General features: G+C 39.5%; 1 protein-coding gene across 1 annotated transcript in view; it reads right to left on the reverse strand.

Moving 5' to 3' along the window:
• The window catches only part of chn2 (chimerin 2), a 42,917-nt gene extending 23,897 nt beyond the window's left edge, over window positions 1-19,020 (reverse strand). Inside the window, exons 1-2 of the mRNA XM_027149490.2 lie at window positions 18,576-19,020; window positions 5,230-5,268 (exon numbers count right to left, since the gene is read on the reverse strand). Coding sequence (XP_027005291.1) covers window positions 5,230-5,268; window positions 18,576-18,624 — 88 coding nt within the window. The 5' untranslated portion in view covers window positions 18,625-19,020. The remainder of the gene's footprint in view (window positions 1-5,229; window positions 5,269-18,575) is intronic.
• Between the last annotated feature and the right edge of the window lie 252 nt (window positions 19,021-19,272).

A 19,272-nucleotide genomic window follows, 5' to 3' on the forward strand; every position in this document is an offset into this window, starting at 1 on the left:
ACACCTATCTTCCTTGATGATGTAACTGATGATTATAGCAGCAGAATGTATTTAGACATCTACAGAAATATTCTGTTTTCCAGTTTACAGAGAAATGCATTATCATGCAGGAAAAAAATAAGCCAAAACACAACAAAGTGGAAGCTTTTAGATTGGCCAAGCTAGTCTGAGTATGTAGTCCCAATACCTTTGTAGGGGACTGTGTTTACGTAACATCAGTCAACTATATTTAACATCAGTAAAAACATCTTTTTTGGTGATAATAATGTGGTGATAATAATTAGATCTTCTGTGCTAGGTGTGGCCAGAACACATACATTCAACAGTGGCATCAACAGTGAAAATCGGTGACTATTGAGCAGGGAAAATTCCATAAGGCATACAAATATTTGGCCTTTTCCTTTTAATTCACCATAAACTTCAATGCTTAAGCAGGGAAAAGTATACGGATTCTAAAATGCCAGTAGTCTTCTCTCTCTCTCTCTCTCTGTCTCTCTCTCTCGCTCGAACACAAAGGACTATAAATCACAACAGATTGTATGAGAGTGATTATTTCAGTGCAGAATGCATGCCCTCAGCCACTTGCAGCATATTTATTTATTAATCCTTCTTGCTGGAATCCAGAGGTACAGCAGCATTTGCTTTCAGCAGAGAAAGGCAAGCGAATGGATGTGGATAATAAATGCGCATTTGGGCGTGTTGGTAAATTTGGGGAAGAATGAAGTGGATTAGGGAAGCTGATGGATCAATCAGAGCTAACAATGAGTCAAACACTGAAGAGAGGAGATCAGTGTTTTAGGTTAAGACGTTATTCTTTTTTCTTACATGTCTAATTGTAAATTATTTATTAGCTTAGCTACTAAGGTTAACACCAGTTAATAATCACTGTTCCCAACAAAGTGTCTGTAGCAATGGATCACACATTAAAAAATTTCAGGTGCTTCCCATTTTCAAGCTATTGATTCAGGAGCAGTGAGTATATCTATTATATTTCTCTAGTTGCAGATTATATAAGACATTTTCTCTTTTGGTATTAATGCATAGCATTATTATTATTATTTTATTAATTTATTTTTATTTTATATTCTTTTTATATATTTCATCTTCTTATGCTCATTTGCTAAATTGAACTGTGTATTTATGTTCATCTTTTATTTTATTATGTACTTCATTTTTAATTAACACTTTCAGCTAATACACCTATGTAAATATCAGTAGAGTTAAAGTTTACTATATTATAAATATTACTGTAAAAGAGCAGTGGCATATGAGCGTAGCATGACTGGGTGGATTAATCAGGATGTAAAAACAGCAGCAGATGTCCCGGGGCACTTGAGGGTGATATGGGCTAGAAGTGTCCTTGATGAGTTCATTAGAAAACAGGCTCTCTTAGACAGTAGCATGTTCTTCGGGACCTGTGGCAGATTTGCTGGGTGGGGACCAGGAAGGCATCCGACTGTGTGCTTTCATCAGGGACACTCAGGACAAGCAGAGTGAAGCCTGGACAACATCCAATAAACATGATATAGACATGGCCAAGCCAGAAATACTACACAGAGTGTGTGGGGTTGAGATACACACACACACACACACACACACACACACACACACACACACACACACACATACACACATACACACATACACACATACACACACACACACACACACACACACACACACACACACACACACACACACACACACACATACACATACACATACACATACACACATACACACATACACACACACACACACACACACACATACACACATACACACATACACACACACACACACACACACACACACACACACACACACACACACACACTACCATTATGGGCTTGGAAGAAGATTAGAGTATGACTGATGAACCAACCACAAAGCATTGCAGTGTATGTTAACAGAACTAAGGAGCACAGCTACAAGATAGTATCTGTTCCTTGATAAGAACTACAAAGATAGCTCCTAGCTATAGGATCTTGTTTTGCTTCATTAAGCATTTACAATGCAATATGTTATTACTCAGCTGACTGAAAAACACAACATGTGGAAGAAAATGTTCTGGGGTTACACTGCTACACTGTACACTACATTCACTGTACACTACATTTACAGCATTTGGCAGATGCCCTTTTCGAGAGCGATGTACATAAGTGCTTAAATCTCTCTCATTGGATACATTAATACTGGTTCACTAGGTTACATACTTAAGATACCATGAGTTTAAAATGTTGTTCAAAGTTACAATGAAAAAGTTTCAAAAGTTTTGTTTTTTTTAAATAAATGCAGAAGATAGGGAAAGAAGTGCCAGTTGAAGTGTTTCCTGAATACGTAGGTCTTCAACCGCCATTTGAAAATAGCCAGTGACTCAGCTGTCCGGACCTCTAGGGGAAGTTCATTCCATCGCCTTGGTGCCAGAACAGAGAAGAGTATTGTAGTATACTTGCCTCTTACCCTGAGAGATGTTCGAACCAGTCAAGCAGTGCTGGTAGATTGGAGGGTGCGGGGTGCAGTGCGAGGAGTGATGAGGGAGCTGGTCCGTTTTTGGCTTTGTAGGCAAGCATCAGTGTTTTGAATCTGATGCGTGCAGCTACCGGAAGCCAGTGGAGGGATCACAGCAGCAGGGTGGTATGCGAGGCAGGTTGAAAACAAGCCAGGCAGCTGCATTTTGGATCATTTGCAGAGGACGGATTGCATTCATAGATAGACTTGTCAGCAGTACATTGCAGTAATCCGGTCTTAAAATGACAAGTGTGTGGACAAAAATGGCCAAAACCTTCTAATGTTGTAGAGAAGAAACCAACATGAGCGAGTCACATTAGCAACATGAGAGGAAAAGGACAGTTGATTGTCCATGGTTACCACAAGTTTGCAAGCTGTGGCTGAAGGGGAGATCAGATCGTTGTACAAAGATATAGCAAGGTCATGACCTGGGGATGAATCACCTGGAACGAACAGCATTTCAGTTTTGCTAGGATTGAGCTTTAACTGATGAGCAGACATCCATGATGATATTTCTGCCAGACATGCTGAGATCCGGTCAGAAGCTGTGGTATCTGAGGGTAGGAAAGAGAAGATAAGTTGTGTATCATCAGCATAGCAGTGGTAAGAGAACCCATGTGAGGAAATAACTTCACCAAGAGAGTGAGTATACAGGGAGAAAAGAAGAGGAGTACACTGTACACTGCTTATTAGTACCTGCCTAGTACACTGCTTATTACAATTTTATCACTATTATTGCCAGAGACCAAAAAGGTTTGAGAAAGGCTAAAATAATACAGATAACCTATTGTCAAAAAACGTTGCATGATCTGATGAGTCTCGATTTCTGAGATAGTAAAGTCAGAATTTGACACCAACACCATGACTCCATAGACCCAACCTGCACGTTTCAACAGTGTAGGCTGGAGGAGGTGGTGTAAAGGTTTTCTTGGCACACTTTGGGCTTTTAATATCAATAAACTGGAATGAATCACAACTTGACTATTTGAGTATTGCTAATGACCATGTTTATAACTTCATGGACACAATTTTGCAATTCATAGTTTTACAATTATATAACTTCAAGGACATCTTAATAGCTTAACAGCCATCTAATGGCTAATTCCAGCATGATAATGCACCACGTCACAAAGCAAAAGTTCCTCAAACTGGTTTTATAACCATGAAGTCTGTGATTTTCAGTGACCTTCCCAGTCACCAGATCTGAATCCATTAGATTTCTTTGGGATGTGATAGAAAATAAGATTGCATGATGCATTCATTTCAGCACGGACAAAAGGAATTTATCCATCTTGTTGAATCCATAGCACAAAGAACTGAGGATGTTCATAAATCCTGACCCCCTATCCCTAGTTAGAGCCTCTTCATCTGGGGTGCACTCTGCTGGGCATAGATCTGCATGGACAGCCTGTGACTCATGGGACTGCTGTGGATAAAGGCTGCTTGGAGACTGTCACAGAGTCTTTGAGCTACTGTTGCGTCGGTCAGCTTTATGATCGGGTCTTCATTAGCAATCATTTGAAGACTTGGCAGGAAGGAAAAAGTGAATTCGGAAATAGCACTGACACATTAGTTCCTCAGGAGTTCTTGCTTGCATAATTACAAGCTGTTGTAGAAAGGACATTATTTACTGTCTATTCTCATCCAGATGAGGATGGGTTCCCGTTCTGAGTTCTCAAGAGTTCTTCCTAGGGAAGTTTTCTTCTCAGGGAGTTTTTCCTTGCCCCACTTACTTCAGAGTCACTTATTCTGGAAAATTGTTAGAAATAAATACTAACTTAATTTTAAACGTTTAAATTTTTATTTTGTTTCTATACTTATGTAAACTTGCTTTGAGACAACATGAATTGTTAAAAGAGAACATTGTTTGTGTGATCAGTTTAGATGCTCAGCAGGATTTAATTAAACAACAGCTAAAAAAAATCAACAAATTTAGACCAACAAATTTAGAAACAAAAACCAAAAGTTTTGGTGATTTCTTTAGCCTGGACTAAATCAGCGAGTGAATACAGGAGAACGTTTGCTACACGTGCATGTGTTGTGTCCTTGTATGTCTAACTTTAGAGAGCTACACAGAATACTGATGTCAGTGCAGATGTGTGAATGTGTGGTATTAATACTGCTAATTTGACATGAACACTTTGGTCCACTTTTCGCTGGTCATCAAGGTCATAACGTACAAGAAAGCCAAAGAAATCCCAAACACCAGGAAAAGATTAGGTCCTGACAGAAATATTGATTTTAATATCAACAAGCCTTATATTGGCTTTCTTCTTTAAATCCCAGCAGTATCACCTGATTTTAAAAAAAAAAAAAAGGAAAAAAAAGAAATACCCTTTTTAGAGGAGGACGTGTGAGCTTGATTAATTATACATTTAAAAAGTAAAGAAAAGTAAAATTAAAAAGTATTTTCTAACAGCTTATTTTAATGGAATTTGCATGGAATAGTGAGCCTACAACATACTACTGATTTAGTTTGTGTGGCAATATCGCACTAACTAATTATCCTAGGAGTGCCGTGAGGACAAATGCTTTTTCATTCAGAGTAGAACAGTAAGTGTTTTAATTATATCTATTTTTTTCCTAAGTTGGTGAGTGTGCAAGGGTGTGGATTTGCGTCATTTCAAAAGCTTATGGGCTTGACAAAGCAAATTACTGAAATTCCATGGGTGGGGGTGGGGTTTAATCTCACGAAATTTGCAGCCATTTCACACTTACAGTAGGATTTCCATATTGGTGGCTGGTAGTCCTCAGGATCTGTAAAACATGAAATAGAAAATAACGCAGGTCAGTATTCTATATCCATATAAGTGGGTGTTGAAATACAGTTGCATCACCACGTTATTCCCAATTCATCATGTCACTGGCATAATCAGTGTCTGTGGAGAGACAGGGTTGTGTGCTTCAAGGTTATTATGTTGTTTTATTAGTGTGAGTTACTCTGTGCTCGAGCAACCGTTAGCGGTCACACACCTCCACGGATCCCACCTCCGATGCCTCAGGTAGCGGTGCAGTTTAATTCTGAATCTATTTATTCCCCTTACAAAAGGAGAATCGATATACACACATCCAGCCACCCACACACTCACACTACTGTAACTCGAGCTAAACACACCAAATGATCCATCACTTACCTGTACGAATACATATAATCCATAATGATGTCATGAACATGCACATGAAAGAGCAACGTAAACTAAATTAGCAGAGCAGCTGACAGTGCAAAATGAACCAAATCAATTCACACACAAGTAGAAGTTTCTTAATTTTCTTTCTATTAGAGCTTGTTGTCATAAAGGATTCCTACAAAGACTGCAAAAGGTGCAATTCAACTGTATAAATCTATATACCTAAATATCAAAAATACAGGTTTCTGCTTTCCCTGCACTCATGACACCAAAACCTTAGCAAGTTGTGATGAAGGAATGTGGCATTCCTAATCCAAAGTGTTCCAAATCTGCCTGTCATGAGTCAACCATCAAAATAAAGAAAAATAAAATCTTAGAGACTTTGACTGTGGCATGATTGCTGGTGACAGACAGGCTAGGTAGAGTTTCTATAGCTGCTGATCTTTTGGGATTTTCACACACAAGGTGTCTAGAGTGTACTCAGTATTGGTGCAATAAAGTAAAAACATCCAGTGAGTGGCAGTTCAATCATGTCAACATGGTTCAGAATCCCAATGGAAGGTTTCCAACATCTTGTGGATCCATGGCATGAAGAACCAAATCTGTTTTAAGAGCAAATGGAGGCCCTACTTAGTTATAGTGTTCCTAATACACAATAGTGCCCAGTGAGTGAATGTCAACAGAAATCTAACAGATGTATTTTACTGAAAGAAAACACCCCAAAGATTACTACAGTTCATGATTGCTAAAAAACACAGCATCTGCCTGGGCTTCCTCTAGGTTTACTGGTTTCATCCAAGTATTCAAAAATATGCAGGTAATGGATTTATCAAGCTAATCAAATCCATTATAAAGACACCAGGCTTTCAAAGTCTTTACTAAATGTGGAAATAATTTACTGTACATTACTATTGTGAACACTGTTAATACACTGTAATCTTAAGACACTGAAATTGAAACCCATGTTGTACACATAGAAGTATAAAGATGACGTTACTCAAATAATTGGGCAGAAACATACTCAGGACATTGGGCGATAAACATGACATTATACATTATGGGATGTATTTTGGGTGCATGGCTTTTCTCCATGCAGTAATGTCTGCAAATGAGGAGCAGTGCTTTTATTAAAAAATAAATAAATAAATCTTTTTAGCCACAAGGATGAGCTATACTGCTTGAGACCTATGAAAGGTTAGGGTTATACATCAATAAAGCATTCTGTCTCCTCTGCTGACCATAACATCCTTATCCGCACCACTATGAAACTTGTGACTAGATAAACCGATCATGTTATTCTGCATGCTGCATAACGTTTTCAAGAGGAAAAACCTTCAGCTCTATTGACAACTTCTTGGCTTAAAGGAAGCTTTCACACTTCACTAAAATGTACCAGTTTCCCAGAAACAATTAAAAACAACCAACCAAGCAAAAAAAAAAAAAAAAAAAAACATTTTATATCACTGTTGTAAAGCACATACACATGTTGCTACTGTATGTAAATTGAATAAATGGATGGCATTGGACCTCTACCTTAATTGACTTACTGTACACTCATTACTGAACAAAGCAAACTTCTACATATTACTAGAAGTGATTATTATATATATATATATATATATATAAAGTAAAATTGTATCAAATCTTCTTTGTATCAGAAAACATTTTGAATGATTGGTTGTTCAAAGTCTTACAGTGATTAATTTTAAACTCCTGATTGTCTAAAGCTGAACTGGAAGAGAAATGAGTGTCATTAGACGAGTTAACCACAGTTACGTTTGTTAGGTTTTGTTTAGTCTCACAAACCAAACCTCTAGAGAATCTGGTGTGTTTTGTCAATAAATATGACCAAGAACCTAATTCCACAGAAAGAGCCAATTTAACTGACAACCACAAATCTTTTCCTGCAGCCTGTCGGCAAATATTTACTCGGCAGTGCGTCACACAAAACGCGGTTCAAAAAGCTCACACATGCTCATATACACAGAACTGCTGAAAAGGTCGATCAGTACTTAAATCTCTGTAGGTTGTGGCCAAAAACTGTTTCCAGTGAGTGGATGGTCTGAGGCTGTAGGTACAGCAGGAACTTCGAACTTCCTACATGCTCCTGATGATCCTGTTCTTGTGAGCTGGTCTCTGTGGATTCATGTCTTATTTCAGGCTGGGTGTCTTACTCTCTGTCAGCACTTTTATGTTTCATCCACTCAGCACTTTTCCACTGCATTGCCTACACAATCAAACACAGAGCACATATACAATTACCCCCCTCCCACACACACACACACACGCCAGAGACACGAGTTTAACCAGAACCACACTGTTTTATCCAAACCATCCAGCCACACACAGACACACAGACACACACAGATACAGACTCTGCACCACATGCCAACACCTTCAAGCATGAAACAGTTTGTGAACAGTTTCTGAAATGTCAGCACATGTTTGCTAGATTTTTTTCAGCCACATAGCGCTTTCTATCACGTTAATGATTAGCTGCTCCAACAGTTAGGTCATAGTGCATTCCTTATGTGTAAAATATCTCTTCGAACACGTCACCTCTAGTCCAGGAGAGTGAGACAACCATCTGACATGTTTTTAGAGGAACATACCATCCACATGGCTTTGCCATGGCAAACATGCAGACACTCAGGAATTGCACACAGCTTATAGAATAGCTAGGATTTCAGCTTGAATCTTCTGCTAAGCAAATGCTTTTAGCCAGTAAGACGACTAGGGAAGACAAGTGCATTTATTGCCTCGTTAAAGATACAGATTTACCCCAGGGTCAGCGATTATGTGCAATCACTGAAAAGCCCATGATGTTTGAAAGATAATGTGCAATTTTGCACTTTTATTTTTGCATAGATATCCATCGACAAATACTGTACATCAGAAATCAACCAGACAATATACCAAAAATAAATAAATAAATAAATCACATTAAAACTCATGCATACATAAAACAAAACAAGTCTAGGTAAGATGTGCAGTGTTATAAATATAAGCAGCATATGTTAGGTACTGTGAATAACATTGCCTTAAAAAATCAGTTCATCAGTAAGAAACAAAACAATTCTCTGTTACGGGAAAAGAATCAATAACAGCATGGTGTAAATGCTGATTTTTCTCTCTCTTGAAAGTAATTTAAATGAATGCAACTTGTCACTGTGCCAATCTGAAGACTTTCCTGGCTTGGAAAACTCAACCGCTTTGTTCTTCACTTACATCGGCTTCTTTAGCCATAACATGGCATTAACACGGGATCACTGGCTCCGTTCAAAAATGCTGAATAAAGTGTTTTTTTAAAACCAAAACACCTGTAAGGTGTAGGGTGTTACTATATAAATGATAATGTATTAGAGCGATTATTATTAAAGTGTAATTTGCAAGGCAAGAAAAACTACTGACACAAATGCTGTTATAAATTAATCAATACAGTTTATTATCACTTTTAATCGACACTTATACTAGATGCACGTGTCAGATTTAACCACTGATGCTTGCCTACGAAACCAAAAACTGACCAGCTCCCTCCTTTCTCAAAGCTCTTGTCAATCCTCACCCTGCACCTCACTCCCTCAGATCTAGCACTGTACAGAGTTCAAACCCTGAACAGAGTTTTCTATTACTGGCATCCTAAGTGTGTAACTTACTGAACCAATATGTATTCACATATAGAGACTTAAAAGCACTTTTGTACATCACTCTGGATGAAGACATCTGCCAAATGCTGTAAATGTAAATGCAAATGTAAATGTGAATGTACTTGCTTTATTTAAAAAAAGTTGTGTGCTCTTCTTGCCATTTCCTCACAACAGAGATTTAGACTAATAGTGCTCTTAGTCTCTGACCTAGTGAACCAGTATCGATGTATTCCTTGATAGAGACCTCAAAGTACTTTTGTACGTCACTCTAGATAAGTGCGTCTGCCAAATGCTGTAAATGTAAACACATTCGGACGAATCAGATTTGAGAATTCATCCATCCGTTTTCTGTGTCATGCACAGAGTCGCAAGAAGCCTGGAGTCTATCTCAGAGGACACGGGGCACAAGGCACAAGGCACTTTCATACACTAGGGCCAATGTAGAGATGCCCGTCAGCCGACAACAAGAGTCTTGGGACTAGGGGAGGAAACCAGAGCACCCAAAAAGGAAACCCTTGATGCACAAGGAGAGCATGAAAACTTGGTGTGAGGCAAATGTTCTAATGACTAACCCTCGGTGCACCTGGGATAATGACATTCATTTTCTACAGCTTATCCGAACGTCTTGGGTCACGGGGAGCAACAAGGCAGGATACACCCTGGAAGGAGTCACAACCCATCGCAGGGCGCGCACACACACACACACACACACACACACACAAAACGGCCAATTTTCCAGAGATGCCAATCAACGTACCATGCATGTCTTTGGACCGGGGGAGGAAACCGGATTACCCGGAGGAAACCACCGAGGCACGGGGAGAACATGCAAACTCCACACACACAAGGCCGGAGGCAGGAATTGAACCCCCAACCTTTACTCCATCACAATCTCAGTCTGTTCAGAAACTAAAAACATTTAGAAAGCATGTCAAGCCTTTAACACAACTGGATACTTTTATAGTGAGCAACAAACTGAAGCGAATTGGAAAAAAATGTACTGACAAGAAATGCAGTAAAAATACAAGAAACATTTTTATAATAATAAAAAAAAATATATCAGAAATCACTCTAGATCATAAAAATATAACAATCATAGAAATCAATGCCTGCTGAGGGAAGGTCATAATCTAAAAGCTAATTTTCTGGAAGCACAGACACCCTAATATCAACTAGTATACAGACTCACTATTCACTGATATCAACTAGTATACAGACTCACTATTCACTGGTGTTGAAAACTTTATTGAAATGATTTTTTTAAGCTGTAAAAGTGGACCAACTCCACTAAAATGATTGATCCTAACAAGCAACATTGGTATAATCCTAGCTATTCATTTAGCTACTTGTGAGGTAATATTATATCTGTAATGTGGTGCTTTTATCACCTACAATGGATAGAAATAGTTTGCAAACCCCTGTTAAAACACCAGGCTTTGATGATGTAAAAAATGAAACAAAGATAAATTATATCATAGCATTTCTGCCTTTAAGGTAAAAAATGACAACCTTTACAACACCAATGTAAACCACACTGATACATTTTAAAGAAAAAAATATATAAAATGTAATCATATCATAATCTGATTGCATAACTGTGCACACCCTGTTACTGACATCCTCAGCAACCTCCATAAAGCAGGGCTGAAGGTAACACAGTTCACAAGATTTCGAGAGCAGAAACATAGAGGCCATATCACAAGATGCAAAGCTCTTCAGTACTGAGAATCAGAAAACAAGACTAAACTTCACAAAGATATACTGAGTTGTGGAACTAAGATGATCCCCTAGCAAAGTGATAGAAAGGCCAAAATGTGGAGAAAGAAAGATTCTGCTTATGATCCAAAACATACAATCTGATTGGATGAGAGATGGTAACATAGTGGTGATAGACTACCAAATGGAAGGTTGTGAGTTTGAATCCCAGGTCCACCAACAGCCAGCAGTGGGCCCCTGTGCACAGCCCCTTAACCCTCAATTACTCAGCTGTATAAAATGTAAGTTGCTCTGGTTAAGTGTGTCTACTAAATGGCCTAAATGTAGAGTCATGGCTTGGGCTTGCATGGCTGTTTCTGGAAGAGACTCAATAACGTTTATTGATGAGGTAACTCCTGATTATAGCAGCAGAATAAATTCAGACGTCTACAGAAACATTCTGTCTGCCAATTGACAGAGAAATGCATCCAGTCTAATTGGGAGGAACTTCATCGTGCAGCAATACAGTGAGCCAAAACACACTGCCAACACAACATATGACTTCATGAGTGGAAAAAAGTGGACTGGCCAAGTCAATCAGAAGACCTTTAGACTGGCCAAGTCAATCAGAAGACCTTTAGACTGGCCAAGTCAATCAGAAGACCTTTAGACTGGCCAAGTCAATCAGAAGACCTTTAGACTGGCCAAGTCAATCAGAAGACCTTAACCTAACTGAGCGTGTAGTTCCAATACTTTTGGTGGGAGCGTTGTTTAGTTAACATCTGAACCATATTTTTATGTAACATATTGTGAATCTTGTTAGTGGTTAAACTGAAAGTGAGTAAATAGCTTGTTGTTTTTAACCATCACCTGTGCCAGTCAGCGCTTTAACACTCGACAGCAGCATAAACAGTGAAATCGACAGAAACATTCTGTCTGCCAGTTTACAGAGAAATGCATCCAAACTAACTGAGGGGAAATTCACTGCCCACACAACAAAGGAATTCATAATGGGGAAAAAAGTGAAAGGTTTTTGAGTGGCCAAGTTAATCAGCAGATTTTAATTCAAGTTGTTATCCTGAAAAGGAGACAACAATTAAAATGACTTGTGATAAAGACTGGAAAAGCATCGCAAAAGAAGAATTCAACAGTTTGGTGATGTCAATAAGTCGCTGGCTTAATGCACCTATTGCAAGCAAAGAATATGCAACCAAACATTTTTAATGGTTTTCCTACCTGTTCTTATACTTTTTCCACTTCATGTATTCAGTGAATTGCAAAATCAATACAGTTGGCCGTGCTGTTCCAATACTTTTGGAGGAGGTGGTATATCTAAACAATAAAGTAATCAATGCCTTTAATCAAGGAATTCTAGACAGACAGACAGATCAGGGATGTGGTAGCCTAGTGGTTAAGGTGTTGGGCTACCAATCGGAAGGTTGTGAATTCGATTCTTACATCCATCAGGTTCCCACTGCTGGGCCCCTGAGCAAGGCCCTTAATGCTCATTTTGATAATGGTATCTGCTAAATGCTGTAAATGTACTGTAAGACAGACCGATAGATAGATAGATAGATAGATAGATAGATAGATAGATAGATAGATAGATAGATAGATAGATAGATAGATAGATAGAGCTACCTCACCTCTATCTCATAGGTTTAAAGTAACATCACAACAGTTCTTGCTAATGCTAGTTAGCATTCTCAGTTGATCCTTATGAGAAGTTGTAGATCCTGAGGCAGGGCTTCGTATACATGAGTGGGAATGGGTACAGGATCAAAATCTTTTCCAATTCATTTATTCACTCCAATCATTCCGTTCTAAGTTTGACTAATTTTGTAATAATAATGTACCTTTAAATGACAGCAGCCTTAGAACGACAAATGTTATGGTTGGCTTCAGAACTGTAGCACTGGTAGATGTAGCTTTAGCACTTATTCTTTCCTTCACATATGGGGAACTGAGTATCTGAAAAAAATAACGTTTCCAGCTGAACATCCTACACACACCTTAGACTGATTGGCCTTCCATCATGTCTCTGAGGGAGGACACGTTTCAATTAGTTTTGAGGAATGCATTGTCTGTGGAGGCCAGAGGGCATGGTCGTGCTTTTCCATCCAACTATCAACATGAGTTATTTTACTGAGGACCATTTGGAAAGTAGCGTTCCTTTTGGTCAGATGCCCGATGCTTGCTATCCCTTTCATCCACTATATTCCCAGGGATTTGATTCTGAAACCGTGCTGTGACTCTGCACAGACGTATGGACTGTGATAGACTACAATACATTAGAGTCACAGAAAAAGATGGAGAAAGAGAGATACTGTAGTTGCTAATGCCTGTACATTTTAGTTACAAGATCTGCCACACTGATCATTAAAATTCAAGTAGGTGCAAGGAGACATAGCTGCAAACGGTATAATAATGGTTTATTTTTGGGAATAAAGGATTTGCCTGAAGCCCTGAAGATTTGCCTGAAGATGTCAGCCAGAAGTACTGTAATAAAATGAATGGCAATGGCAGTGAAATGAAAAAAGGAAAACATACTCAGTACGAAAGTCATGAAGATAACGCATATTGAAAAGTCCTTCTACCCTTCTGGGAAGAAAAAAGAAATGAATGTCAGAGCGACGTTTTCTCCAGAAGGAGAAAAAGCTATTAATTGTGCAGCACTCTGCGTGTCTGACAGTGTGGCTTTGCTTGAGCACAGCACTGAGGAGTGTTTGTGATTAGGGAAAAAACAGACAGCCACAGTAAAATTTGTTCTGGAGGAAGTCTTCCAAGGACAACATCCTCACATTGAGATGCTCTGCAACAAAGACAGGCAGCATTAATTGATCACTTTTCTGTTAGCAGTTGCTCAGGTGTATATTTACAGGATCATTTTAGAGCCCATGAGAATCAGAAAGCTTGTTGGATGGATGTATATTTAGCAGTACAGTAGCAGTACATTACACACCGAAATCTAGCAGAAGAAATGGTTCCCTCACACACACACACACACACACACACACACACACACACACACACACACAAAGATCTATGTCATCTGTTCTTGACTGCTACCGTAGGCTTCCTTTTCTTGTTGCTGACTCTTATCTATAGCACTGAGAATTCCTATACCACACACACAAACACAAATACAGGAAAAATACATGAATCCTAATTCATCCAAACAACCCAAACCGAATTTGGAAGACTGTCATAATATAAAACCACCGCACATATGTAGCAGACACTACTCTCTCCCAAAACACACGCATATGCTATGCAGCCAGGACTCCCACACACTAAGTCTCTCTCTCTCTCTCTCTCTCTCTCTCTCTCTCTCTCTCTCTCTCTCACACACACACAGTATTTGTGGGGACATGTGCCGTCTCCTGTGAGGAGGCCATCTGTACATCATACTGTTCTGTGAGTGTTACAGTAACATTGTACAGAGCTGCCACATCTCTCTCAGATCCCACCCTTACCCTATAATATATTATTCTAGTTTCCTCTCTCTCCAGGACCAAGTGACAATTTGTATACACGACTTAAAATGTTGCTGTATATGGATATAAGATGAAGAATGAGCCTGTATACACATGGGACCTTATGTTTGTGCAGACAACTCAGAAAACTCTCTAATTAGCACCAGGAGTGTGAAATGGAGCACACACAGTGATGCCAGTAATTAATAATGAATGCCGAGACGATGGACATTGTGGCTGAGTTTAAAACAGTGTCTATTTTAAATAAATAAATAAATCTTTGTCTTTATTCACTGTTCGGTCCAGGAACATTTCATACACCTATAAAACTCCAGGTTTAGACAATCACTGCATTTTACTGAGCCTCAAATAGTAAAGCTCCAATCAGAATCATGGGAGACACAGTGGAAAATTCGTTAAATGACCAAAAATGTGCAGTGTCTATTATAGTAACCTCCCTCTGAAACGAAAGCCCTAAAAATACCATGTTGCACTCATGAAAGGTTTTCCAGATTACAGTATACTATTCACAGTACCCTACGTTTTCCAGCTTTGTCACTGCAGGCAGAGTGCCAGCAGAGCTTTATTGCTTTGTGTAGACCTCAAACTTCCTGGGAGGCCAAGAGGGCTTTTTTTACTTGACTGCAGCTTTAGGGCTGGCTTGGCCACTCTACAGTCCAAAAATGGCTGGTATACGTGATACACAAGACCAAGCAGTGATTGCTTGATGTGCCTTTATAGAACCAAATTAGTGGTTTCAACTGTATGCGTTCACACTGAACAATCTCTCATCATGTTTAACAAAGCCTCACATTATAGCACCTAACATTGGTGCAGTCTGACTCCTGACTCATTGGTGCAGTGTCCTGTTCTTCTTCTTCTTCTTAAAAAAACTAAAAAAAAAAAAAACTAAAAAAATATATATAGACTCCTTTCATTACAAAATCAGCACCATGCAGCCAGCTATCCTCTTGTTTATGGCTCCTGTTTGTATAAAATGGACCGTGTACAACTTTACATCCCCTTGTGAAAGTCAAACACAACCTTCCTGCCAATAAGGCATTCCAAGAAGATAATGACAGGCTTGTGAGGGAGTCTGGGAGCCTGGCAAAAAAGTGGCGGGCAACGTCTTGAAGATTGGGCTGAGGGCACGGCAATAATCACAGCCCTTGACACACCACAGGCACAACAGACTTTCCTCTTCTCTAAGCCCACGGATACAGCGCCAATCTAGCGCTTCACCAACAAGCACAACATAATCTGTTTGGGAATGCTCAGGGACCGCAAAGCCGTGCTGGCTTGGCTTGCATCTCTCTTGGAGGAAATGCGATTCTGTATATGTGTGCATGTGTGTGCAGAGGTGGGAGTTTTCAGAGCATGGAGTAAATCTTGGTATACACAACAAACCGAAACTTGAGCCGAGGCCAGTGTGTGCAAACTCTGGCAAAACGTGTTACCTCAGGGATGTCTTGATCCTGTACACCTGCAAAACTGCAAAATAGATTGGAATCATACACTCCTACAGTATAGGCACAATGCTGAAGTGGTGATCTAATTAACTGCCACAGAAAAAGTACAGGAATTGGCACACCCACTGAGCAAGACCTTTGCTTTGACAGTAAATTCCTTGTTATCAGAACTCATTCTGCCGGTACCATCCCTCTGCTGTCCCAGAGCCTCCCTCAGCTTTTCTGATGGAGTGAGTCCAAACTGGAGCCAAGTTCTTATCTTCCTCAGCACATGCCATGTGTTTGAACACCTGCATGCTCATTTACTCTTCACACGCTATAACACAGTGTGAATCTGACTGTATATACCATCTTTAGTATGGCTTTAGGCGATGTTGCATCATTAAGCTGCATGCAGTGGGCTGAAATGTATTTCTCCCATTTTATATTACATTACTATACGCTGCTAGTCAAAACAAGGTTTTTGCATCTAATTCTTGTACCGTATGCATCGTCCAGTGTTCGGTCAGACATCCATTCTTCCATCTTTTTTCTGAAAAACCTTATTTAACACAGGATCACAGGGAGCCTGAAGTATGTCTCTGGAGATTTGAGGCACAAAGCAGAGGACACCATGAACAAGGAGCCAACCCATTGAAAGGCACAATCACATACACACTAGAGACAATTTAGACATGCCAGTCAGCTCATAATACATGTCTTATAGAGTGGTGCCAGAAAACCAGGAAACCACTAAAGAACAAGGTGTGGGAATCAAACCCTTGCCCCTGGTGGTGCGAGGCAGCCATGCTAACCAGTGTGGCCACCCCTTATGTAGACATTCTATCCACTGTACTGTTCAAGTATGTAGCAAGCTATGGTTTGAAAGGTTTGAAACAGAGACATGAAGCATATGAAACAGAATATTGAAAGTCATCCAGTTGTTGGGTATAAAAAGCTCTAAGCATTTACACAGAATAGAAAATGTTCAATTTCCTAAACAGTTAAGGAATTCCTGACTAATATAGAAGAAATAATCTAAAATGTCTCTTAAGTGCAAAGAAAAAGCAGGAACAGCTCTTCAGATAATTGGCTATCCTGGGGTTCACAGCACAAACCTTAATGACTTACTCATAGCAGGAAAACATGCGCAAAGCTCTACGTTCATTCCAGTGAAACATTACCTGAAACATTTGCACTGATCTGTTTTCATGTTTAATAGACTGTGAACAAAGCACATTAACTCTGCTCTGACATATCTAATAAATGTATAGCTCTGCTCCGGCCTTAGCAAAAAAAGAAAAAGAAATTAGCACCAGCACTAATGCCTCAGGTGAAGCAATGAATGGTATTAGCACTGGGAAAACTTCACACTGATGACAGACTGGTAAAAAGCTTTGAGGTAATTACATGCTGTTAAAACTTTATAAACTCTTATCATGTATCTCCTTTAAACTCTAAAAAGATCGGATTATGGTCCATCACTCTATGACTCCATTACAACATTGTAAATTAGACATTAAATCGCTTTCAGAGACCACCGGGACATAATCCCGTGTACTGGTATCAGAATTGATACTGGCGTGAAACAATATGACATATTTTGTCATATGATCCACTGCTGTGAACACCTGTGATGTCTGAAACCAAACCATCTTGCTTGTGAGATTATGACACAACTTGGCTTAAAGTACATCACCATCTCACCTCTGCTTATCCATATTACATGGATTGCACTCATAAACTGGATCACTTACTCATAGGATGTAATAAGCATAAAGTTTTGTATAAAACTATACCGATAAACGAATAGGATATTAATGCAACCCTTTCCAGGAATCAATGACGTTTTATGACACATTCATGATCTAGCATGCTTTTTATTAAACTGTTTAGTACATGTAATAGTCATATTGTGGACAAAGTGCTCTGTCAGTGACAGTTTATCAAAATGGCATTCTTTCAATAAAGCCTTAATATTTTGAACTTAAATAATAATAAATAATAATAACAACAACACACTTCACTTTTAAATCTAAATAAGGATGCTCAGCATAATCTTTACAAGCAGCAATCTGTGGCTGCTCTAAACAGCAAGGCGTTCACCTCTCAGTCAATCAGCCATGCGTGCCAGTCCAGCACGAGCTCATTACTGTTCAGCTATGACCAAAACTACCTTGTAATAGTGTCAGAATAGCCCCCAAACCGCACACTATACTCAATAGTATTTCAAAATAGTCCAAAATGATATCCTTGCTGCACCGAGTGGTGTATAGCATTATGCGGTTTGCGTTGAAGCCTATGGTTTAGTTATAACGTCAAACCCCGGACGCGCTCGCGCACTGACCGGGTATGTGCAACTTTATGCATGCTACAGTCTTTATCTACAAGACTAAAAAATCATGTGTCAAGAAAAAAGTCAAAGAAAACACAAGCTTCTTTAACAGTTAGGTGGATATGAATGACACACCTCAGCGTGCTCAGTCCTGCTTTTTAATGAGTGACTAATAACATTTTATATAAAGCCAAACCCACAGGGCCAACAGCTTGTCCTAACAGCCACCAAGTTCTACCTTTAATCGTCCATTAAACGACCCTTTATTTAACGTTGAATAAGGGAAAACAAATAAAAGAGCGTTTGTAGATAGAATGCACGGTAATGTTACTCACCGGAGGACACGGAGGAACCTGACAGACTGGAGTTACTCGAAGCTGCCATCACTTTCTCTCGCGCTCACAAGATCGAATCAGGTCGTCCATCTCAGCCCGGTTCTTTATTACAACCTAACGCACAACTACGCCTGATCCAGCCCCAGACGAGTGGCACAGGAACCGTGGATCAGCCGGGAGCTGCTGCCTGCGCGCCGCATTTACAGCGTGGCTTCTACCGTCAGTGCGCGAGGACGTCAATTATGTTTATATACATGTATTTATAGCTGTCAGCGTCCCAGATGGGAAAAAAAGAGTGGACGAGATAAAAGTTTAAGCGTTTCGGGTTATGTCATGTTCTCTCCAACCTGCAAAAGAGCGTTTATTACTGTATGGGATCCATGTGCCACTTCAGAGCTCGCAGTCAACACGCGCACACACACAGACAGACAAACGCATACACACGCTCTCTCTCTTCCGCGGTATCCGCCTTCTTAAAGTGCGAGCGCCGAGCGGCGGGACTGTGCACGCGTCTCGGGAACCCGCGCAGCTCTACGCATGCGCAGCAAGTACAGTACACCGTAATCTTATTTATCACGTTGACACTGGGTTGAAAAAAATATATATTATTTTACAATTTTTCATTTGTTACATAGTTGGAATCTGTAAACAAGGGGAGTATTATTAATTGGTGTTAGTAACAACGTGTAGTATTGAA

This window comes from Tachysurus fulvidraco, chromosome 3 (genome assembly GCF_022655615.1).
Source record: "Tachysurus fulvidraco isolate hzauxx_2018 chromosome 3, HZAU_PFXX_2.0, whole genome shotgun sequence".
Classification (NCBI taxonomy): Eukaryota; Metazoa; Chordata; class Actinopteri; order Siluriformes; family Bagridae; genus Tachysurus; species Tachysurus fulvidraco.